The sequence below is a fragment of the Oryctolagus cuniculus genome, chromosome 17 (assembly GCF_964237555.1).
Source record: "Oryctolagus cuniculus chromosome 17, mOryCun1.1, whole genome shotgun sequence".
Lineage (NCBI taxonomy): Eukaryota > Metazoa > Chordata > Mammalia > Lagomorpha > Leporidae > Oryctolagus > Oryctolagus cuniculus.
The window spans coordinates 21531386-21556329 of NC_091448.1; the positions used below are offsets into that span (position 1 = coordinate 21531386).

Below are 24944 nucleotides of genomic sequence, written 5' to 3' on the forward strand. Positions count from 1 at the left end.
CTTTGAGCTCTGAACACCTGCCCTAAGAGATTTTGTTTTAAAGTTCTGCCTCTCACACTAATCCACTGTTGGTAGGAAGGCAAACTGGTAAAGCCTCTATGGAAGACAGTTTGGAGATTCCTCAGAAATCTGAATATAGCCCTACCATACGACACAGTCATCCCACTCCTTGGAATTTACCCCAAGGGATATTAAATTGGCAAACTAAAGAGCTATCTGCACCTCCATGTTTATACAGCTCAATTCACAATAGCTAAGACATGGAATCAACCCAAATGCCCATCAACAGAAGATTGGATAAAGAAATTATGGGATATGTACTCTATGGAATACTACAGAGCAGTAAAAAAAATGAAATCTGGTCAATTGCAACAAAATGGAGGAATCTGGAAAACATCTTCCTGAGTGAAATAAGCCAGTCCCAAAGGGACAAATATCATATGTTCTCCCTGATTTGTGACAACTAACCGAGCACCTAAAAGGAAACCTGTAGAAGTGAAACTGACAATATGAGAAGCAATGACTTGATCAGCTCTTGTCCTGACTGTCGAGGGACAGCTTACTATTTTATTCTTTTTAGTATTTTTTTGTTCTACTTAATACCATTGGTTGAACTCTTTACTTAACATAGAATTATATTAGGTGTTTAAATCCAATTGAAAATTGATCTTCGTTAAAAATAAGAGTGGGAATAAGAGAGAGAGAAGCTGTACAGTTCAGCACACTCTCCCTCAGACTTACCCCTAAGGGTAAAGCTAAAAACTTGCCATGGGCTCCAAATCCCATTAAATTGGCAGGTACCAATGCCATCTTACTAGTTGAAGTGATCACTTTAAGTTCATAACTGATCATAAAGATAGAATTAAGTGTCAAAGGGATCACATAAGTAAGACCAAGTGTCTACTAATAATAATTGATAGAATTAGAAAGAAGAGAATGATCCAACATGGGAAGCAGGCCACACAGCAGACTCATAGAATAACAAATGCCCTAAACAGAACTCTGGCCTCAGAAGCAGCCCTTAAGGCATTCAGATCTGGCTGAAAGCCCATGAGAGTTTTTCAGGCATGGAAAGCCAAGACACTGCAGCAACAAATTACTTAACATGAAAGATAACTGTGAGTCAGAGCCCTGTGGAAAGAAGGGGCTATCAAAGAAGGAGGTACCTTTCTCTGAAGGGAGGAGAGAACTTCCACTTTGATTATGGCCTTGTCTAAATAAGGTTGAAGTTTGTGAAATCAAGAGGCTTCCATAACCTTGGCAGCTCATGACAAGAGCCTCGAGTGATCATGTCATAAATGTTAATTATTAATTCAAAAACGGGAGTCACTGTACACTTGCTCCCCCTGTAGGATCTCTGTCCTTAATGTGTTGTACTATGAGAATTAATGGTAAAACTAGTCTTTAAACAGTACTTTATATTTTGTGTGTCTGAGTGGGTGCAAACTGTTGAAATGTTTACTTAGTATAGAGTTGATCTTCTGTATATAAAGATAATTAAAAATTAATCTTAATGAAGAATGGGATGGGAGAGGGAATAGGAGGTGGGAATGTTTGAGGGTGAGAGGGCGGGTATGGGGGGAAGAACCACTATAATCCAAAAGTTTTACTTACAAAATTCACATTTATTAAATAAAGGCTTTCTATAAGAAAATAAAATGGCAAAAAAATTCTGCCTTTGTGCTTAGGCATTTCTGTGTGCCTGTTGAGAGGAGGTGAACTATACGACAGCAGGGCTGTTAACTGACTTTGCTTATTACTGGATTCCCACTAATCTGCACCATATGAGGCACACAGAATGTAATCAAAATTATTTGTTGAATGAATAAGTTCTGGTGGGGGGTTAGAAGAGAAAATATACCATCACTTCTCTCCAACTCTCTGCTGTGGTACTTGACATGTGGATTCTTACCACAAAAGAACATACTATCTCATGAAGAAAAGTATTTTTCTTGAAATATAGTGAAAGTTTCTGGGGTAGGCATTTGGCCTACCAGTTACAACACTGGCATCTCACAGTGGAGTGTCCGTGTCCACTCGTAACTCTGGCTTCCTGAGGATGATGACCCTGGGAGGCAGCAGGCAATGGCTCAATAACTAATCCCTGCCACCCACAGGATACCTGGATGCAGTTCCCAGTTCTTGGCTAAAGTCTGATGTAGCCAAGTCCCCACTGTTATAGGCATTTGGGAGTGAATCAACAGATGGGAATGTACTCACTTGCTCCGTCTTTCTCTCCTTCTCTCAAGTGTTTTTTTAAAATAAACATACACATACGCCTCTTTTTCCAAAGATGGTATGTAGAATCATTTTAGCATGCTGCTTTTACTGCGCAAACTTTTAAAAATGCAGTTTTTGCTTCCCTGATGGTCTCCTTTCCTCCTGACCACTGAATAACCCCAGGTGTCGGTGATACTGCCTTGGTGGCCATAGAGTTACATTTGTATCTAATTCCCATACACATATGTGAAGGTACTTGAAAAAATAATGGAATAAAAAGATAAATTTATTTTGATGCAAAAAAATGAAATCCACATATAATTTTGCCATATACACATTTTTCTATTAACTTGTTGAAGACTCCTTACACACATGGATTTCAAAATTTTCACATTAAAAGAAGCTTGCCTTTGAAGTCCATTTCCATGAAGTATTTTCATATACTCACACACTTAATAATCATATATATTGGCCGGCGCCGTGGCTCAATAGGCTAATCCTCCACCTGCGGCGCCAGCACACCAGGTTCTAGTCCCAGTTGGGGCACCAGATTCTGTCCCGGTTGCCCCTCTCCCAAGCCAGCTCTCTGCTGTTGCCCGGGAGTGCAGTGGAGGATGGCCCAAGTGCTTGGGCCCTGCACCCGCATGGGAGACCAGGAGAAGCACCTGGCTCCTGGCTTCGGATCAGCGCGATGCGCCGGTCGTGGCGGCCATTGGAGGGTGAACCAACGGCAAAGGAAGACCTTTCTCTCTATCTCTTTCTCTCTCTCTCACTGTCCACTCTGCCTGTCAAAAATAAATAAATAAATAAAATAATCATATATATCAAATATTATTATTAGAGAAACATAATTCTATATCGTTCTCTGCCTCTTAGTTTTTACTTAACAGCATATTGTGGAAATGCTTCAAATTATTGATTATAAGTTGAAATTATTTGCTGCGATTTGTTGCATGTTATCTCATGGTCTGGTTTTACCAAAACTTATTCAATATTTTACACATTAATTGACATTCATTTATTTGTTTGCCCCTCCCCTAAAAATCTCATTAATCATTCTTATATAGCATTCTTAATTTCCATGGGATGAATTCCCAGTAATAGGAATGCTGATTTAAAAGGTCTATGTATTTAAAATAAATTGCCAGACGGCTGTAACAATTCCTACTTCCTGCAGCAATGCACAAGTACTTTCTTTCCCACCTCTCCGTCATCAAAGGTGTCGTCACTTTTTAAATTCCTACCAGTATCATATGTGTAGTAATACCTCATTTTACACTACTAAGATTGTGTGTGTGTGTATATTTAGTATTTTAGGCCTTTTTTTAAAAAAAAGAACATTAAAAAATCCAATGACATTTTTAGTACTTCACTGATACACAGTACTACAGAAACATGTCTGCAGAAGACTACATCGACTATTTGGGGGAAAAAGTTGGAATACCACGTTAAAAAAGAAAAAAGGTTCTAACAAAAAGCCCATCATGTTCAAAACCTTTGCACGTTCAGTATGTGCACGGCAGAGCTTTCTCTTTGGTAAGGGTCTGACAGCTTGCCCACGGATAGACTCCTACGTCCAGTCTCTTTCTACATACATGGATCACCCTTTTAAATTCTCCTACTACATGCTTTCCTCCTATAGAATTCTCTTTGATGGCCTTCGAGTAACTTCCTTAGCTTGCAGCACTTTTCATGCAATGCCTTGTTTTGCCCCAAATTCACCATTATTGTTGGATCTTGTTTGTTTCCCTGGTAACCCCATGCCCCAGTGAGCCCCAGAAGCTGGGGAAATCCAGGTGAGCCTATGACAGACTGTACGAGGGCTGTGACCAATAAGAAGGCTTGAACTTGAGCCTTTGGCCACGTACTTAGAAGGGAGTTTGTTGTAAAGAGAAAGGTCAGTACCAAGCAAATCAAGAGGCAAAGGCTACACAATGACTGAGTGACATAATTTTCCTGTAAGTCCTGACAGTTTGAAACCACCGAAAAATCACAATTGGATTATAAGCGGGAATGAGCCTAAGCACAGCACACACGGAGATGCAGGGGACCCTGGGTATGAACTGGGCCGGGTCTGAAACACCTCCAGCTGGAAGAACTCTGGGAAGATCACACTTCCACCTAGCCAGGCTCAGGTCCCTTGACTTCCTCACCATCCTGGTGGCTTTGCTCATGGTGCCCATGACCACTCAACCATGCCCAACTGTGAGACTATCTCCTAGGGTTATATTTGGAATTTTCTGAATGCTGAGTGTGAGTTAGGAATTCCTATTTCTGAAGACATTGGTAAGATATAGAGATGACTCTAACAACTAACCATGCCACAAATAACAATTGCTTTAAAACTGAATGTTTAATTTAAATCCCTATATAAAAGTATTTCCTTTTTTGTAAAAAAAAAAAAAAGATTTATTTCAATTCAGAGTTACAGAGAAAAAAGAGAGACAGACAGAAAGGGAGAGGGAGGGGTAAAGGGAGAGATGGGGAGAAACAGACAGTGAGATCCATCTACCATCCCTGGTTCACTCCCAAAATGGCCACAATGGCCAGGGCTAGGCCAGGCCAAAGTCAGGAACCAGGAGTTTCCTCTGGGTCTCCCATGTAGGTGGCAGGTGCCCAAGCCCCTAGACCATCTTTCTCTGCTTTTCCAGGCCATTAGCAGGGGGCTGGATCAGAAGTGGAACAGCCAGGACATAAACTGGCAGCCATATGGGATGCTGGTGGTCATAGCTTTACCCATTACCCCACAATACCAGCCCCTGAAAGGTACTTCTTAATGGCTGGGAATGTGATGCCCACAGTCTGTTCTGGGTTTACAATATTGCTCTCATAGATGGTTTTGGAAGCAGTATATTGGCTCAATACTGAGTAGGTGTATGACCTTGAACAAGCTATTTCCCTGATTCCGTATGTATAAAATGAGGAACATAATAATACCTATCTCATAGGAATCCTATAAAGAACAAATTAATCCATCTATTTTATTTAGAATGATATGATGCTTGCAGCATATTTAGACATGAATAACAGTGGCTATCATGAAGATTAAAAACAATGAAAGTCACCTTGGTTTGGGAAAATAAAACCATGGAAGTCAATGAACATGTATCTAAGACAAAAATCACTGACGATGCAGGCCAACTAAGATGTATGCCCACGGTTCCAAAAAGTAGACTGGAGGGTGGGCATGTGGCCTAGTAGTTAAGATGCTCCTTGGTACACCTGCATGCCATATCAGAGGGCCTGGGTTCAGGTACTGGTTCCACTTCTGATTGAGGCAGCAGGCAGTGACTCAAGTGCATGGGTTCCTGCCACCGACATGGGAGAATCGAATTGAATTCTTAACTCCTGCTTGTGGCCTGGCCTGGCCCCAGCTATAGGGGCATTTGGGGAATAAACCAGCAAATGGGAGATATTCTCTCTCTCTCTCTCTCTCTCAAATACATAAATAGCAAAACATGGGCTGGAAAATTATTCTTTTCCTGACAAGCCATGATTTTTTCAAAATATTCGTATACTACTTACTAGTCCCAATTTGTTTGGCTTGGCAGTGGAAAAGCACACTCATGGCTTGGGGAGCCCAAGGCCACTGTTAGTAAGTGGCCCAGAGAGCATGACAGCTACTTCATGCTACAAAAACATCACCCAGGGACGTAGAAGCATCACTGAATGGTAAAGGTAATTGGAGACTTTGAAGTAGGGTCATTAACTTCATATTTGAGCCATAAATAGCCAAATACAATGGGGCTCCATTAAATAAGGGACGCAAATAGTCTTCAGGAGTACCTGAGCACCTAAAAAATGTCTAGAAAACTTGCCAAAATGCCAATGTCACTCACAAAACAAGGAAATATCCTGCCCCCTGGGGGTCATCAGCGCCCGGCCAGGGTATATAAAGGGCCCAGGGCAGGAGGAAGGCACTCACACCTGACAACACCCAACTCCTCTCAACCCACCAGCCCACACCAGCCCCAGACACCACCATGACCGGCTCCTGCTGCGGCTCCTTCTCCTCCCAGAGCTGTGGGGGAGGCTGCCTCCAGCCCTGCTGCTGCCGCGACCCCTGCTGCTGCCGCCCCGTGTCCTGCCAGACCACCGTGTGCCGCCCCATCACCTGCGTGCCCCGCTGCACGCGCCCCATCTGTGAGCCCTGCCGCCGCCCCATCTGCTGCGACCCCTGCGGCCTGCAGCAGGGCTGCTGCCGCCCCATCAGCTGCTGCCCCTCGTCCTGCACGGCCGTGGTCTGCAGGCCCTGCTGCTGGACCACCACTGGCTGCCAGCTCCTGTCTGTGCAGGCCCCCTGCTGCCGGCCGCCCTGCTGCCAGCCGGCCCCCTGCCGCACTGTCTGCAGGACCTCCCCCTGCGGCTCCTGCTACTGAGCAGCCCACTACCACTAGGGGTCTCCCTGGATATGCCCAGGTCCATCAAGATGTCCTTGCTGGCTGTGTGGCAGAACAGCGTGCGCTTTCTTGAGAAACCCTTTCCATATGCCATGTTATCTGTTGTTGAATAAATAAACCTAACGCTGTCAACTTGAAATTGTACTCTTTGTGATACTTCCCTGCGGCAGATTGTCTCTTTGTCCAGAGATTTCTGAGGCAAGATGCAGAACGGTGCTCTTCCAGTGTTCTCTGAAATAACGTCAGCACAGCGGCTTTCTCGTAAGCACCGGAAGTAGCATTCAGAGAGCACAGCAACTGAGGAAAGTGGGCATGACCACACGTCCAGCAGGTGTACAGATTCCCACACCCACACCAAACACCTGCAGCAACGACACGCTGGCTGGCCGCATCTGGGTTCACACACACACTCCCAGTCTATTGGTTTCACTGCTGATCCGACACCTGTTGGCACATCACAGAATGTCCAGTAGGATAGAAGGGGAAGGGACCATAGACAGCACGTGGCCAATCACTTCTGGCTTTTTTTTTTTTTTTAAGATTGATTTGAAAGGCAGATTGACTAAAAGGCAAAGGGAGGCAGAGAGATTCCATATGCCGGTTCACTTCACAAAAGGCCACAATGTCCGGGACTGGTCCAGGCAAAGCCAAGAGTCCAGAACTCCAACTGGGTCTCCCATGTGGGTAGCAGGGATCCAAGCACTTGGACCACTTTCTGCTGCCTTTAAAAGCATGTTAGTAGGGAGCTGGATTATAAATGGACCTGTCAGGACTTGAACTGCAGCTCTGATATGGGATGTTGGCAACACAATGTTTGCCCACCTCTATTTTTGAAGTTGAAGAAAAACAAGTAGTGAAAGATTAACTAAGGGGCTGGTCCTGTGGCATAGTAGGCTAAGCCTCCACCTGCAGCGCCAGCACCCTTATGGGTGCCAGGTCATGTTCTGGTTACTCCTCCTCTTCCAATCCAGCTCTCTGCCTAAGGCCTGGGAAAGCAGTGGAAGACAGCTCAAGTACTTGGGTCCCTGCACCTGCATGGGAGACCTGGAAGAAGCTCCTGGCTTCAGATCAGCCCAGTTTCAGCCATTGCAGCCATCTGTAGAGTGAACCAGAGAGTGGAAGACCTCTGTCTCTGTCTCTCCCCCTCTCTGTCTATATCTCTACCTCTCAAATAAATAAAAACTTTTCTTAAAAAAAGACTGTCACTTATTGAATCATAATAAGTATTTTCCATGAACTTTTGAAGGCCCCTTGTTTGCATGGATTTCATAGTTTTTTTTTTTAATCAATTTATCTTTTAATTCTAATTCCAATGAATTTTTTGAAGTACCTTGTACTTCCCGTATGTTCATCAACACCTGATTTTCCTGAGAAGTCACAGCTTGATGAGAGGGAGCCCTCTACCTTCTGTTCAGGTGTTTTTATTTTACCTTATTCTGTTACTCAAAATCAACTCTGAATACTCGGATTTAATGTGTATTCAGTGATGGCATAGTAGAGAACTGGCCCCTTTCCCTGCCAAAAATGTTGGTCTTTGTTCTAAACTCAAACTCTAGAGTTTACAAGGTGCTAATATAATTTAAATATATTTATTTATTTAATCAATACAAGACACTGAGTGTTGGGAACTGTTCTCAGTGCTTGGCACATACTGGTTCATTTAATCCTCTCAACAATCCTGATATGCACTATTATTAATATGGCCCAAGCGTCCCCAGCCAGTAAGCGGCAGGGCTTTAAATTCACGGTGCCTGGTTTCAGGGCAAGTGGCGTCAGGAGACAGCACAGGCCGTGCCCCCAGTGTTGAGACACGCAGCTGTGTTCTCACAGCCCTGTCGCATGAATAGCTGCAGCATGGACCATATTTTCCCCACCTGAATATAGAATCCTCCCCTCACCCCCACCCCAGGGAGGGGGGAATACGTGTATTAGGGGAGTAAATGCCCAGGGATTCCCTGAGTGACTTACAGAACTTTCCTTGCGGGTCTTTATACAAGGGAGAGAAACTGCTCTGCAGTCACCTTGGACTTGGGTCAGGGGAGTCTGCATTAAAGACATGAGCATTGCTCAGTAGATACATTCTGAAGAGGTTCCCATTGCACAAACTGGGATCATCGTGAAGACCCCATTGCCACACGAATACTGATCATGAGGGAACGTGCCCTGGCTACAGCAGAACATGCGGCTTCCTATCTAGGTTCTGGTTATGCTCTACCAAACTCTGTGTCCGGGAACAGAAGAAGGAATGGGAGACATGAGAGTCAAAGGTCCTAACCATGAGACCAAGCTGAGTTCTCCCTCCAGATTCCCTAGCTGTGACTGTGTTGAATCAATTTACATTCCTTTCAGAGTTTTGAAATTATGTTTGAAATTCCATTTGAGGAGCTTGAGATCCTGGGGCCCCAGGCATTCTTTTGATGGATGAGGACAATCCTAAAGTAATCCTCCTCTTGTCTGGTGAATGACACAAGTGGTAAAAGTGGAAAGTAATGAGTCTCTTTCTCTACTGCCATTCCCAACCTGCCCCTGGCGACACTTCCCGAAGAAGCACATAAAACTCGTTTAGCAGGTGCCACGAGAGAAACACCATGTGTCCTCCCAGTGTGCGTCATCTCAACAGCATCCTGACTGTGTCTGCAATGCTGGCTGGAAAAAAAAAAAAACAAAAAACAAAAAACAAAAAAAAACAACCCTACATCATCTCATCACTTGAGAGTTACAGCATCCACATCACAGTGTATAAGAGCAAAGTTTCCCATTTCAAACTCTTCACTGCAAGCCCCAGGAAGGCAAGTGCTGAAAGGTCCTGATTCAGAGATGCAACACCAGCTGCACACCACCTGCACTGCAGGAAAGGAAGCTCCATGGCAGTCTCGGACACCTTATTCCTGTATTTAACCAAGTCTACGGAGAACACCTGTGCCTTTCCCATACAAGTGTAGGGGCTTCTGTCCTATCCAAGGACCAGATATTCTTCTATATCAAGTGATAGCAAATGTATTCCCAAGAAATCCACAAAAGTATTTATTAGAGTGGCGTGGGGGGGGGGGGGCTTCCAAGAGAGGAATAAACCCAAAGGGACGGGTGGCAGTGGGCTTTTTAAGTACAATTTCAAAAAAAAAAAAAAAAAAAACACCTTGACAACCAGATTGGCATTCAGTTACCAGCCTGGGTCAAAACCCATCCAAAGGCCTCATTTACCGTTCTCCACCCTGTCTGGCCTGCTAAGGGTGGGATAGGTGACTTGTATCCACAATAAGCTGTGAGCTCAGGAAGAGCTCCCTTGCTATTCTCACGGTAAATTTGGAGATTCTGAAGGAAGGAGGGTGGCCTGTTTGTTCTTGCTAAAGATAATGTTTTGGGGAAGGAAGCAAGTATTTTACACCCCAAATTCCACTGGGATCCCCTGAGTACCTATTAACCCATCTGACTCCTCACATTCCCACCCACCTCCTGAAGACGGAAACCCTCACATCTGTTAGGGAACTGGGTGATGAGCGCTCTGGCTGCTTCATGCTGAAAGGGGCGTCTTTGGGAAGGGGAGTCAAAACGGCTCCAGCAGGAGGTGGCTTCTCTCCAGGGGATGCAGAGCCAGTTTGTAGAAACTGCTTCCATTGGAGGTTTCACCTAGAATTTTTTTTTTAAATCTGGAAAAAGGAATCTAACAAGCAGTTTAAACTCACAGGATTAAAATCACAGGATCTAAAACTGAGGACAAAGTCATTATTAGAGGCCTTAAGAAAAGTGGAAAGGACACATCTGATTCACAGGTCAGCCAAGGACCTAGTCAGGGCTCACACTACTCTATGCTTAATTTCTTTTTCAAGTTGAAGTTCCTTTAGGACTATTTTGTCCAGGTATACCTGGATAGTAGCTATTCAAACATCAAGAGCTGCTGTCATCTCAAATGGTTATGAACTTTTTCAGTTTTCATGATGAACAGTGTAAATATGTCTATATTGACAAATGCAGCAAGAGTTATTTAATGAGATCATGTGCACCCATTAGTCACATGCCATCATTAGTCAAAACCAAATTCTACTTAATTGGCCAAAATATAAACAAGAAAGGTCATCAGTGCCCGGCCAGGGTATATAAAGGGCCCAGGGCAGGAGGAAGGCACTCACACCTGACAACACCCAACTCCCCTCAACCCACCAGCCCACACCAACCCCAGACACCACCATGACCGGCTCCTGCTGCGGCTCCTTCTCCTCCCACAGCTGTGGGGGAGGCTGCCTCCAGCCCTGCTGCTGCCGCGACCCCTGCTGCTGCCGCCCCGTGTCCTGCCAGACCACCGTGTGCCGCCCCATCACCTGCGTGCCCCGCTGCACGCGCCCCATCTGCGAGCCCTGCCGCCGCCCCATCTGCTGCGACCCCTGCGGCCTGCAGCAGGGCTGCTGCCGCCCCATCAGCTGCTGCCCCTCGTCCTGCACGGCCGTGGTCTGCAGGCCCTGCTGCTGGACCACCACTGGCTGCCAGCTCCTGTCTGTGCAGGCCCCCTGCTGCCGGCCGCCCTGCTGCCAGCCGGCCCCCTGCCGCACTGTCTGCAGGACCTCCCCCTGCGGCTCCTGCTACTAAATAGTGCACTGACTGCCTGGAATAAGCAGCCAACTTTCTGAAAAGATAATGCTCCCATTTCTCTACCTAACAAACCTCCTGCCCTGAGCCATGAAGACCCCAAGTCTGGGAACAGAGATCCGGGTTCATCTGGCAATGACCTGGGCTATTCTCAAGTCTTTGTAACAGAAATGACTTCTTTATTTCCATCTTAGATCTGAATCCTTGAGACTTCTTATTTCCTAATAAACTTCTCTTCTTTGGCCTTGCAAGTACAGCTTTGGATTTATTTTTCCGCTTTTATTTTCATTAAATTTAAGCACAACAGTGACAAAAATGTATGATTGCCTGATATCTGCAAGTCACAGATTTCATGACACAGAATAGAAATATAAACTGAGTTAAAAATATTCCCCTTTGGCCAGCGCCGTGGCTCACTAGGCTAATCCTCCGCTTTGTGGCGTTGGCACACTGGGTTCTAGTCCCGGTCAGGGCGCCAGATTCTGTCCCGGTTGCCCCTCTTCCAGGCCAGCTCTCTGCTGTGGCCAGGGAGTGCAGTGGAAGATGGCCCAAGTGCTTGGGCCCTGCACCCGCATGGGAGACCAGGAGAAGCACCTGGCTCCTGCTTTCGGATCAGCATGGTGTGCCGGCCGCAGCGCGCCGGCCGCGGCAGCCATTGGAGGGTGAACCAACAGCAAAGGAAGACCTTTCTCTCTGTCCCTCTCTCACTGTCCACTCTGCCTGCCAAAAAAAAAAAATATATTCCCCTCACAAGATACATGAAGGGGGAAGAGTCAAATCCAGCATAATTCACCTAAAAAGTAGAATATGAAAAATTTACAGCAGAACATGCTCTATAGGGCCACCAGAGAGGTCCTGTTGATTGGGAAGAATGATACAGATTAACAGAAGCTCAAAATTGGGGCCCAGAGCAGAGGGAAGGGGGCATTCTTAGCAATGGAGTCAGTGCCAGCCTAAGTATGGAGGGAGGAGACGACAACGGTTATCCAGAGGAATAGAGTGGAAGAATAATTTAGAAAATATTAGCCAATTTGTTGCTAATGACCAGATTTAATTTTTTAAAATGGATGGATCTGTAAAACATCATACTTACTGAAATAAGCCAGTCCTAAAGGGACAAATACCATATGTTCTCCCTGATATGTGATAATTAACTGAGCACCTAAAAGGAAACATGTAGAAGTGAAACTGACACTATGAGAAGCAATGACTTGAACAGCCCTTGTCTTGACTGTCAAGAAACAGTTTATTATTTTATTTTTCTACTTAATACCATTGGTTGAACTCTTTACTTAACATAGAATTAATCAGAGGTGTTTAAATCCAATTGAAAATTGATCTTCGTTAAAAATAAGAGTGGGAATGAGAGAGAGAGAAGCTGTACAGTTCAGCACACTCTCCCTCAGACTTACCCCTAAGGGTAAAGCTAAAAACTTGCCATGGGCTCCAAATCCCATTAAATTGGCAGGTACCAATGCCATCTTACTAGTTGAAGTGATCACTTTAAGTTCATAACTGATCATAAAGATAGAGTTAAGTGTCAAAGGGATCACATAAATAAGACCAAGTGTCTGCTAATAATAATTGATAGAATTAGAAAGAAGAGAATGATCCAACATGGGAAGCAGGCCACACAGCAGACTCATAGAATAACAAATGCCCTAAACAGAACTCTGGCCTCAGAATCAGCTCTTAAGGCATTCAGATCTGGCTGAAAGCCCATGAGAGTTTTTCAGGCATGGAAAGCCAAGACACTGTGGCCAAAAAATGATCCACATGGAGGATCTCTGTGAGTGTGAGCCCAGTAGGAAGAAGGGGCTATCAAAGAAGGAGGTACCTTTCTGTGAAGGGAGGAGAGAACTTCCATTTTGCTTATGGCCCTATCTAAATACTGATGTAGTCTGTGGACTGAAAAGGCTTCCATAGCTTTGGCAGCTCATGTCAAGAGCCTCAAGTGATCACTGACATCATAAATAAGAGTGTTAATTGTTAAGTCAACAACAGGAGGCACTGTGTACTTACTCCCCAGATAGGACCTCTATCCTTAATGAGTTGTACTATGAAAATTAACTGTAAAGTTTGTTTACAAAATCATATTCATTAAATAAAAGCTTTCTTTAAAAAAGAAGAAGAAATACTGCTCACAATTTCATACCGGAAGGAAGGAAGGAAGGAAGGAAGGAAGGAAGGAAGGAAGGAAAGAGAGAGAGAGAGAGAGAGAGAAAGAAAGAAAGAAAGAAAGAGGAAAACATTAGCCAAAGGAGTTTGCTCTTAATGCTGTAAGCAGTAAGGAGCTCTTGAAAGCTTGGGGGCAGGGAACAGAATAACAAAAGTGTGGCATCAGGGTGATTGCTATGGCAATTCCTCACAAAGACAGGAGGCCAAAACTAGAGGAATAAAATCTCTATCAGAAGCTAATTAGGAGGCTGCTGCCCTGGTCCAAGAGATGGACAATAAGAGTTGAAATAAGTTGATGGCCATGAACTAAGAAGAAGTGCTGATGTGATAAATCTAGAAACTCAGAAGGTACACAACTAAGTTGAATGTGGGAGGCCAGAAATAATTAGGGAGCAAATATAACTTAGAGCAGTTCTGGGAGGAAACTTTTCTGGTCCAAATACATTTCAAAGAATTCTATCATATTTACGCATATTTATTGTGTATTTAAAATCACAACTCCATAGTACATTCTTCATACTATCTGATATTTCTATTCTAGAACTCTAATATATAGAGTACAAAAAACCCTAATGTATACTGAGCAAAACTGACATCTTGTGATTTGATTGTTGTTCATATCCCTGTGGAACAGTGGCCGGCCTACCTACAGATATTTGTACAGGTCTTTGTTTAGAGAAGCATTGAACCTGTGATTATAAAGAAAACTGAAAGTATGTTATCACAAAAATTCTTTTTGAAAGGAAGGAAGAGGGAAGAAGGGAGGAAAGTATTCTATTCTTGGAATTGTATCTATGAAATTCATTAAATCTATTCTCTATATATGAATAAAGGTGTAGTAAAAAAACAAAATATATTTTAAAAACAGAAGACAGAGGTTTACTAATACTGATTAATCCTGGAAAGTATCATGGCATAAAATGAAAAGAACTGGTCTAGGAATAAGGGATATGTTTTATACCCAGCTCTTCTGGCTATGTACTGTGTGAATATAACAAATCACTTAACCTCTAAAAAACAGAGCCATTGCCAGACTCCGCAGTGTTCTGACTGACATCAACTGATTCTGAGGAAAAATTAAAGTGATCCATACCACAACAGAAGTTTCCCAATTTAGAATTTTAAAGCTAAATGTTTCTATTTTCAACACTTCCTTGATTGATTCCTCCTACTCGTAACACTGATTTGTGCATTAGAACAAGACATGAGAAAAATATAATGGATCTTACTTTATGCATAACACCTTAACAATCTAGGAGTGAGTGATAGGGTTTAACAAACACATGCTATTAGTAGTAATAATGAAGTCAGCTTCTATACCTATAATGCTAAGTGGTTGAACAAGGTAATTTACTAACTGTTTGATCTCCAATATTCAATGATTACCTATGACTGCTTTTCTACTTCACACCTACAGCCATGATTCCCATATGGCATGAACATCTTTACTGGTATAAATCAGATTTACAAGTAATTCTATCGCTGTACAAATCCAAGCCTCTTCTCCACAGAAAGCTAACTATATGCTGCTCTTCATGATTGGAAGAGAGAAGTAAACCTACCACAAGTAACAATAACACATGTGTTACACTCCAGGGTTTTCATTTCTGCTCATCCAGCCCTAAACATACTTAGAAAGTCACCGCGAATTGTTTCTGCTATTATTTTGTTGAAATTTATCTTAATCTCTTTCTACCTACTGGGCCCTACTTGATCATTCATTTCCTCATCTACTTTTATAGGCACTGTGATCCAGAAAAAAAAAAAAAAGCCTTTCCTTTATTTTCTTGGTCCCTCTTTATATCTTTGGTTGTCTTGTTCCTTGACCTAAGATCTTTTCATATGTGTATAGAAACATAAAGTGACACACACTGGAAAGGAAATCCTGCCTTCAAGAAATACTGTCCAGATAATCCATATAATGCTGATTTTATTTTTTATAAATGCAACTCATTTAAAATTTTTAAAAAATATTTAATTTTTCCCCTATTACTGGATATTATGTTTAGCTCCGCATTTAAATTAAATTGGAATGGAAGAGGTTTTGTTCCATATAGCCTCTGAGGTGATAAACATTTTCTCAGGTACAAATGTCTGAATCTTAGAGAAAACAGAAATCAAAGAGACTCCGTTTCTGGAGAGGTCTATGAATTTCTATGAATGTTGAGTTCATCAGAGTTTCTATCTGGCTAATAATAAAGACCACATTCTTATCAACCTGAAAAAACACAGTCTTTCATGAAGTGCAGTGCATGGTTAGCACTTTTCTCCCAGAGACCTGTGGGCTGGTGAGTACGGCCCCAGACTGCATCTTCTCGTGGGTAAGACTCACCTGGTCAGGTGATGTAACCACAAGCATGAAGCCAAGGCTGAGGCTGGGGTGGAAATTACAGCACTGTTTGGAAACAAAACATTCACATTTCTGCCAAGGACAAGCACATTTGGTGAATATTATTAGCTGAGCAATAAGGAAAAGCCAATTTGGAGGTAAATTTAAGATAATTCAGCATGTAAAATCAGAGGGCCCTAGAAAAGCTGCTTTAGAGACTAACAAGATAAAAATGCTGCTTGTCACAAACAGAGGAGCTGGCCCAGGCTTATAAAAGGGCCAAGGCAGAGCAAGCAGCCACAGCTCAGAAACTTCTCTCGACAACACACACCTCACCTCAACTCCTGACACCATGGCCTGCCTTGCCACCAGCTTCTGTGGATTTCCCAGCTGCTCCACCAGTGGGACCTGCGGCTCCAGCTGTGGCCAGCCCAGCTGCTGCCAACCCAGCTGCTGCCAGCCAACCTGCCCCCAGCCCAGCTGCTGCGAGCCAATCTGCCCCCAGCCCAGCTGCTGCCAGCCAATCTGCCCCCAGACCAGCTGCTGCGGAACCAGCTGTGGCCAGGAGGGTGGCTCTGGATCTGTGATCTGCCGCACCCGGTGGTGCCGCCCTGACTGCCGCGTGGAGGGCACCTGCGTGCCTCCCTGCTGTGTGGTGAGCTGCACTCCCCCCACCTGCTGCCAGCTGCACCACGCCCAGGCCTCCTGCTGCCGCCCATCCTACTGTGGACAGTCCTGCTGCCGCCCCTCCTGCTGCTGCCACTGCTGTGAGCCCACCTGCTAGAAGCCCACCTGTTGAAAACCTCCTTCTAACAGAAATCCTGAGATGACGGTACCTCAATACTAACTAATGCAGAGTCCCGACACCTTCTGAACTCCAGCACCTGTAACGTGAAGACTTGTCACACATCTATAGAACTTCCCTAGGATGTACATTCATTTGCAATGGAAAACCAAAAACCACCCATAGAGCTCAGTGTCAGCAGAAGCCCTGCCATGTAAAAAGCCATTGGTAAGACTTTACTATGAATATCACCTGAAATAACCCAACAGCTCATTGGCACTGGGACTTAATAAAGAATTTCATCTTTGAATAATGAAGCTATTGTTAGAACTATTTATTTTTCTATGTTATTTGTTAATAATACTGGGACACTGAGATTTTTCAAAATCTGGCTATGACATAACACCTTGGATTTTCTTTATTTTTGTTCTTTACATAATGTCCTTTAAAAGTGATTTGTGTGTTTGTGTGTGTGTGTGTGTGTGTGTGTGTTTCCATTAAATGTCCAATCTGAATGAAAGGACACCACAGTGCACGGGAATGTTTTCCAAGGTCCTCACATGTGCAAGGTGTTGGGCCGGCTGCTCCAAAATACCAAGTTTACCCATTTTACAGAAGGGAATCTCCTGTCATTCACATTTTTGAGGTGTTGTCACATTCATTCATTCATTTGTTCATTCATATATGGGTCTATGTACAATTCTTTCAATCACCCCAGGTATACAAAAACATAAAATCAAATGGGAAAGGCAATAAATACAAGACTGTAGAACAATAGTGTAAGATGTGTGCTAGTCCCAGCTTTGCAGCTAACAATCCAGCAATTATTGAGAAAGTCCCTTCACATGCCTGGGCAGCTATTTCTAATCTGGAAAATCAGGGAACCGAGTTTTATTGCTTACAATGTCCCTTCCGGGCATGGGAGAGTAGATCATACTGACAATTTAGATGCCCAAAGATGGGAAAATATTCAATGGTCAAATAATGCTGTGCATTTTATTACCACCTTGAAGGATTATAAGGCACATCAGACTATTAAAGGAGCTGAAATGCCCTGCAATGAAGACATCACTCCTAAACTGACTGAACCGGGCCAGACTGTTCTATTACCTGGTTACACCCCATAACACGACAGCTTTTCAAACTACATTTGGAACATGGTGAGAGAGAGAGAAAATATCAGCTGATGCAATCTTCTCATGGGCTGTGAAACAGAAAATACATGTTTGTAATGAAAATGAATTTAGGCCGGCGCCACAGCTCAATAGGCTAATCCTCTACCTGCGGCGCCAGTATTCCAGGTTCTGGTCCTGGTTGGGGTGCCAGATTCTGTCCCAGTTGCCCCTCTTCCAGTCCAGCTCTCTGCTGTGGCCCGGGAGTGCAGTGGAGGATGGCCCAAGTGCTTGGGCCCTGCACCCGCATGGGAGACCAGGAGAAGTACCTGGCTCCTGGCTTCAGATCAGCGCAGTGCACCGGCCGTAGCACGCTGGCTGCGGCGGCCATTGGAGGGTGAACCAACAGCAAAGGAAGACCTTTCTAAGAGAGTTCTGGAATAAAGCAAGGATGAAATAAGAGAGGCATTTTAGGACTTCCACTCCATGGCATAAAAGCTTTGCTTATCAAATCAAAGAGGGGAGCCAGCAGCTAGGGGTCCAGGGGATAGGGAGCAATTACTCAAAGATTACGGATGTTTTCCTGGGGCGGGGGGGGGGGGGGGGAGATGAGCAAGTTTGGAAGCGAGGGAGATGTGGTTACACAACATGATGAGTGCACAAAGGTCACTCAATCACACACTTTAAAATAGGTAATTATGTTATATGAATCTCATATCAGTTAAAAAATCAAAAGATCAGGGCCCCAGTAGCATGATTTTACAAGAATTAGAGAAAGTGCTACCTTCAGGTAGTTGGGGACCCGGGACACACAGCTCGCGGGCTGATGGCATCCCATTAGGGAGAGCAATGTGCCCTTTCCTCGGAGGGAACAGAGTCCCACTCCAGGGCAGGACCTGCAAATCCACACTCATGGGCAGCTGCTAGCGCCCCCAGACACTGCTCCCGAGCCTCCCCTCACGTAAGGTTTAGGTTGTATGCACTTGGTTACCAAGGAGGGCTCTGGCTCAAAAGTACCCAGAAAAGCTAGGCTGGCCACCAGGAGAAAAAAGGGAGATTTTGTTAGTTGGTGTAGGATGAAGGAGCTGGGAGTGGAAGAAGGTTCTTGGAGTTTATGTGTTGTCCAGTCCAGGTCACCAGGATGGACGCCCAAACAGAAGCACAGAAGCACAGAAGCCCTGGTGGCAATGGTGTGTTTCTCTGGCTGGTGCATCCACGTCTTAACCTCTCACAGACCTAAGTGAGGGGGATGCAACTGTGTTAGAGAACTAGCAAAATGGAGATGGAAGAACAGGGAGAGCCCCAAACACTTATAACTAGAACACTGGAACTCTGACACCTTCAGGAAAAATAACTCAAAACATTAGCACCTAACTTAAACAGAAGTAAAATATTCATTCTTATGGTATTGGGATGGTCTGGGCCTCCTAAATTAAATGAAATAATGAAACAGAGTAAGCACAGTAATTTTAAAAAGATGCAAATGTAAAAAATTCTGACTACGGATAGAGGTGCCCATGATAACAGCACAGAAAATGTACACAGAGAAACACCACCAATGCTGCAACTTGTTACTCTCTTTTCAAGGGAATCAATGCAGAAGCAATGGATTCCAATGGCAGGAGAAAAGATTCTGGTTAAATTCTACTTCCTTGATTTATTTAGGGGAAGTAAGGGAATGTGCAAATTAGTCTTTGGTGGCAGAAGAGTAAAATTCTCAAACTTTAAGTGCCACACCCTATTCTTAACCATTCTCTGAGGGCAATTAGACCAGAAGCAGAGAAATGGAGTTGGGTTTTGCACTGAGGGAGATGCTGAAAACAGCGGCCCAGTTGAGAAGCACAGAAAAGGAGGCCAACTGGCAACGTGCAACGTGCCTGTCTCCACCGTCCACAGTGAGGATTTCAGCTGCTCCACTGTCAGAACTTGAGTGAGGGGCGAGCAGTCATTTCAGTATCAAAGGTTCTGCTAAATTTAAGTAGGAATTAAATAGCTCCTGGGATTACCATCATGACAAATCCACATATATCAGTTATCTAAGGTAATAAAAAAAATTAGCTGGTCAAAGAAACTGCACAGTAGCTTTGCTTAAGAAAAATCAAGATGGGGCCGGCGCTGTGGCATAGTGGGTAAGAACGCCAACTGCAGTGCTGGCATCCCATATGGGCGCTGGTTTGAGTCTCAGCTGCTCCACTTCCAATCTAGCTCTCTGCTATGGCCTGGGAAAGCAGAATAAAATGGCCTATGTCCTTGGGCCCCTGCACCCACATGGGAGACCCAGAAAAAGCTCTTGGCTCCTGGCTTCGGATGGGTGCAGCTCTGGCCGCTGCGGCCAACTGGGGAGTAAACTAGCAGATGGAAAACTCTCTCTCTCTGCCTCTCCTTCTCTCTCATGTAACTCTGACTTTCAAACAAACAAATCCTTTAAAAAAGAAAAAAGAAAATCAAGAACCTTACAAAGAATGATACCTTTCGATTCAAGTTTGATGTGGGATTTGAAAATAAATCTTAAATATGATTTAGGAAAAGTTATGACCCAAACTTAAGACTGTCATTTCTAGAGAAACAGAGTAATACTTAACATTCTGGCTCAAACCCCTGGAGTGGCATTCTAACTTCTCTGTAGCAGAGCCCATGCTCCATGCAGGTCAAATCACCTCACAGTAGGTCTACACAAGACCTTCATCCTCACCTTCATTCAAATTATATAAACTTTCCAGTCAACATCTACAATGAATCTGCATAGTACAGCTCTAACTTACTATAGCATGTCACATAGCTTAAAATATATATGTCACATTCTATAATTAGTAAGAATGTGATAGCATGACATACTCTAGTATGTCATAAACCATAATTAGTAAGAGTATTGTTTTTATGCAGTTAAGAACATTTAAAAATACAGAACATCCTAAAATAAAAAACTAGAAGAAGCTTCAAGTTAGGTAGGTTACTATTTTAGCATGTGAGATTTTCTTGAATTATTCTTATACTGTTGAAAAAAAAAAAAAAAACAAATAAATAAGGGTGGGCCTTGTGGTGCAGTGAGTTAAACCACCATTTGGGATGCCCACATCTCATACCAGAGTGTTGGGACTGAGGCCTGCCTTTGCCTCCAATTCAGCTCCCTCTTAAGATACCTGGGAGGCAGCTGCTGATTGTTCAAGTGCTTGGGTCCCTACCACCCATGTGGGAGACCCAGATGAAGTTCCTGGCTCCTGACTTCAGCTTGGCCCAGCTCTATTTGTTATGGGCATCAGGAAGAATGATCCAGTGGATGAAAGTGGATAGAGCTGAAAAGATCTCTATTTCTCCCTTTCTGTCACTCTGCCTTCCAAATAAACAAATAAACAAACAAATTAAATTTCTGGAAATCTTTAGAAAATGGTGTTATCATTCACCCTAAACTCTGCCTTTCTTTCTGTTACTCTCAAAAACATTTGGAAGAAAGTAGGCAGATTTTCACGTTTTCCTTTCCATCTTTTGATTTTTCTTAGAATAACTGCTTCCATTAAAAAAAAAAGTGGAAATTGACTGTAGTAGTTAACAGAGTTTAGCCTGGAGTCAGAATATATAGATTCAGGCTCATCACTTGTTAGTGAGACCTTGAACAAGTTACTTATAACTCTGCGGCTCAGTTGCCCACATAGAAGATAAGAGTAGCAATGGTATCTACCCTATGAATTGCTGTGAAAATTAAATAAATTGATCCAGACAAGATACTCAGAACTGCCTAGGCAGACAAGAAGTGCTCCAAAATATTTACAATAATAACTCATTATATTTCAGACCCAAAGAAATCATCCCTTTCTGACATTCCCTTTACACTTCTTGCCTGGGTGTAAAGCAAAGCTGAGAAGGGAAGAGAAGGGGCAGCCACCAGCATTGGAGGCCACGTTGTCAGGGGTTAAACTGCCTGTAAGACCCAAGAGTGCAATAAAAAGCATCAGTATTGAGTAACATCAGCACTCCTTAAAGGTGAGGGGCATCGATTCATTATTCTTGGAGCAATGAGGACATTTTAACCAACATGGGGGTCCTAGGGTAATGTTCCCAATGAACGCTAATAACTACTCAACCATGGCAGAGAACCTTAATTGAAGACCAAATAAAATAAACTTTTAAAAGTTTTCAAAGGGTTAAATAAGTAACTCAGAGACAGGTCAATTATCATTCAAAGGCAAATTATTTGAACATAAACAAGGAAGAGACTTTGGGAATCACGTCAATAGTAGCTGACCAAGGCTTATAAAAGACTCACCATGCAGTCGCCACCAAAACTCAAAAACTTCTCCAAGCAACCCAACCCTTATCCCAACTCCTCACACCATGGCCTGCCTTGCCACCAGCTTCTGTGGGTTTCCCAGCTGCTCCACCGGTGGGACCTGCGGCTCCAGCTGTGGCCAGCTCAGCTCTTCTCAAGCCAGCTGCTGCCAACCAACCTGTTCACAGGCCAGTTGCTGCCAACCAACCTGCTCCCAGACCAGCTGCTGCGGAACCTGCTGTGGTCAGAAGTGTGTCTCTGGAGCTGTGAACTGCCGCACCCGGTGGTGCCGCCCTGACTGCCGCGTGGAGGGCACCTGCGTGCCTCCCTGCTGTGTGGTGAGCTGCACTCCCCCCACCTGCTGCCAGCTGCACCACGCCCAGGCCTCCTGCTGCCGCCCATCCTACTGTGGGCAGTCCTGCTGCCGCCCTGCCTGCTGCTGTCAGCCCACCTGCAGCCAGACCACCTGCTCTGAGCCTACCTGCACCCAGCCCACCTGCAGCCAGCCCACCTGCAGCCAGGCCAGCTGTACCCAGCCCACCAGCTGTGAGCCCACCTGCAGCCAGGCCAGCTGCACCCAGCCCACTAGCTGTGAGCCCACCTGCAGCCAGGCCAGCTGCACCCAGCCCACCTGCAGCCAGCCCACCTGTTAAAAGCTAGGTTGCTTATTTTCAACTTGAAATTTGAACTTGCAACTGAACCCGTGAATTAATGGTCTCTTCAACCACTGCTGGACCACTAACAAGTTCTTGAACTTTATTTGGCTTTTGTCATGAGGGTTACCAAAAAATTGGGCCCAAAAGAACTCTAATTCCAATCAACACTGGAAGGACTTTGAACTCTCCTCTGTGGATTTCAAAATAGAAATTTATTCCAAGAAAGGGGAAAAATAATTCTTTGGGGGCCTCAGCAAACCATTTAACTCCCTTCTCCAAGACCCAGTGCCGCCAAGGCTGAGAAAGAACCATCTGCACTTTCCAGAGACCTCCCCACTTCTCCACCCTCCTGTAAATCATACTTCCTATGAAAAGGCAACAATATGCTGAGGTCTAATAAATTATATCTTTTGGTGTAGCAAATATATCTCTTTATTTCACTGAGTGTGTTCATAATCATTGTTTCATAGAAATTCATGCAAAAGATTTTAACCTACTTTTTGCTCCACACTGCTCTCTCCGTGTGGTGAAATCTGAGGAAGTCCAGGGCATGTTATTCCTCACAGAAAGCTAACGTCAGAAGCAGACAGGCTGTATCACCACGACGTGACCTCACGCAGCACAGAGAGAAGCCAGGATCTCAGAAGCTGGAGCCAAAGTATGACGTAGTTTTCCTCGGTAGAATAATGACCCTCCAGGGAATCTTCAAACAGCAGTAATATATGCTAATGAATCACACTCTCTCATGCACAGAGTAGAACAGAAAGGTCAGATGGGGAAGTCTCTTGGAGGAAATATGCTCCAATTAGATGGAGTTTTCAACTCCAAGCTTCCAACCAGGAAGTGAGGATGACAAAGATTCATCTCAATTTTTATAATCACCTTACCTATTTGGTTTAAAATGCTTGCTTAATAGAAATAACACAGGGATTGACACTGTGGCACAACAGGTTAAAGCCCCAGCCTGCAACGCTGGCATCCTTTATTTATTTATTTTTTTTGACAGGCAGAGTGGACAGTGAGAGAGAGGGACAGAGAGAAAGGTCTTCCTTTGCCGTTGGTTCACCCTCCAATGGCCGCCGCAGCCAGCGCACCACGCTGATCCGATGGCAGGAGCCAGGTGCTTCCTCCTGGTCTCCCATGGGGTGCAGGGCCCAAGCACTTGGGCCATCCTCCACTGCCTTCCCGGGCCACAGCAGAGAGCTGGCCTGGAAGAGGGGCAACCGGGACAGAATCCGGCACCCCGACAGGGACTAGAACCCGGTGTGCCGGCGCCACAGGCGGAGGAATAGCCTATTGAGCCGCGGTGCCGGCTAGCGCTGGCATCCTAAATGGATGCTGGTTCGAGTATTGGCTGCTCCTCTTCTGATCCAGCTCTCTGCTGTGGCCTGGGAAAGCAGTAGGACATGGCCCAAGTTCTTGGGCCCCTGCACCTGTGTCGGAGACCCAGAAGAAGCTCCCGGCTTAGGATCAGCTCAGCTCTGGCTGTTGTGGTCATTTGGGATGTGAACCAACGAACGGAAGACCTCTCTCTCTCTGGTTCTACATCTCTCTGTAACTCTTTCAGATAAATAAAATGGATCTAAAAAATTAATAAAACCTATTTACTACATATACATACATATGTGCAATACACAAACATAATAAATTGAGGCACACTGAAACATAATATCAGGAAATATTTCATAAATATGAGTGGCTTTTCAGATAAGGATCAGGATTAATTCATGAGTCCTTGGATTTAGAACTGGATGGTAATGAAGGTAATTTTTAAAAATTACTATTGGGGCCTGCGGTATGGTGTAGCGGGTTAAACCACAGCCTGTGATGCCAGCATCCCAGTTGGGTGCTGGTTTAAGACCTGGCTGCTCCATTTCTGATCCAGCTCCCTGCTAATGTGCCTGGGAAAGCAATAGAATATGGTCCAAGTCCCTGGGCCCCTGCACTCACGTGGGAGACCCAGAAGAAGCTTCTGGCTCCTGCCTTTGACCTGGCCAAGCCATAGACACTATGGCCATTTGGGGAGTGAACCACAGGATGGAATATTTCTCTCTCTGTCTCTCCCTCTCTTTCTGTAATTCTTCTGCCTTTCAAATAAATAAATAAATAAAAATCAAGACTATTATTTTGGATCAAATTAAGACACTTTATTCACTCAAGAGTTAATTAAAATCAAGAAATTAGAAAGCATGATTAAAGTATGTAAGCAAAGAGTGAATTTTTTTTTTTTTTTTGGACAGGCAGAGTGGACAGTGAGAGAGAGACACAGAGAGAAAGGTCTTCCTTTTTGCCATTGGTTCACCCTCCACTGGCCGCCACGGCCGGCATGCTGCGGCCGGCGCATCACGCTGATACAAAGCCAGGAGCCAGGTGCTTTTCCTGGTCTCCCATGGGGTGCAGGGCCCAAGCACTTGGGCCAT

At 44.4% G+C, this 24944-nt stretch overlaps 4 protein-coding genes across 4 annotated transcripts; all 4 read left to right on the top strand.

The window, feature by feature from the left end:
- Positions 1-6119: 6119 nt before the first annotated feature.
- On the top strand, positions 6120-6759 carry LOC100338086 (keratin-associated protein 2-1-like). Its single transcript, XM_002719146.4, has one exon. The coding sequence runs from the start codon at positions 6204-6206 to the stop codon at positions 6597-6599; it is 396 nt and encodes a 131-aa protein (XP_002719192.1). The 5' UTR covers positions 6120-6203; the 3' UTR covers positions 6600-6759.
- Positions 6760-10725: 3966 nt separating this feature from the next.
- LOC100337833 (keratin-associated protein 2-1-like) lies at positions 10726-11452 on the top strand. The gene has a single exon (XM_002719145.4). The coding sequence runs from the start codon at positions 10806-10808 to the stop codon at positions 11199-11201; it is 396 nt and encodes a 131-aa protein (XP_002719191.2). The 5' UTR covers positions 10726-10805; the 3' UTR covers positions 11202-11452.
- Positions 11453-15982: 4530 nt separating this feature from the next.
- Positions 15983-16809, top strand: LOC100341641 (keratin-associated protein 1-3). The gene has a single exon (XM_002719371.3). It carries the CDS (start codon positions 16061-16063, stop codon positions 16490-16492), a length of 432 nt encoding a protein of 143 aa, XP_002719417.2. The 5' UTR covers positions 15983-16060; the 3' UTR covers positions 16493-16809.
- Positions 16810-21864: 5055 nt separating this feature from the next.
- Positions 21865-22947, top strand: LOC103351626 (keratin-associated protein 9-3-like). The gene has a single exon (XM_008271789.4). It carries the CDS (start codon positions 21934-21936, stop codon positions 22519-22521), a length of 588 nt encoding a protein of 195 aa, XP_008270011.2. The 5' UTR covers positions 21865-21933; the 3' UTR covers positions 22522-22947.
- The last annotated feature ends 1997 nt before the right edge of the window (positions 22948-24944 follow it).

Bases quoted from the DNA above. Each gene is read 5' to 3' on its own strand.
- LOC100338086 (XM_002719146.4), top strand. From the start codon at position 6,204: ATGACCGGCTCCTGCTGCGGCTCCTTCTCCTCCCAGAGCTGTGGGGGA.
- LOC100337833 (XM_002719145.4), top strand. From the start codon at position 10,806: ATGACCGGCTCCTGCTGCGGCTCCTTCTCCTCCCACAGCTGTGGGGGA.
- LOC100341641 (XM_002719371.3), top strand. From the start codon at position 16,061: ATGGCCTGCCTTGCCACCAGCTTCTGTGGATTTCCCAGCTGCTCCACC.
- LOC103351626 (XM_008271789.4), top strand. From the start codon at position 21,934: ATGGCCTGCCTTGCCACCAGCTTCTGTGGGTTTCCCAGCTGCTCCACC.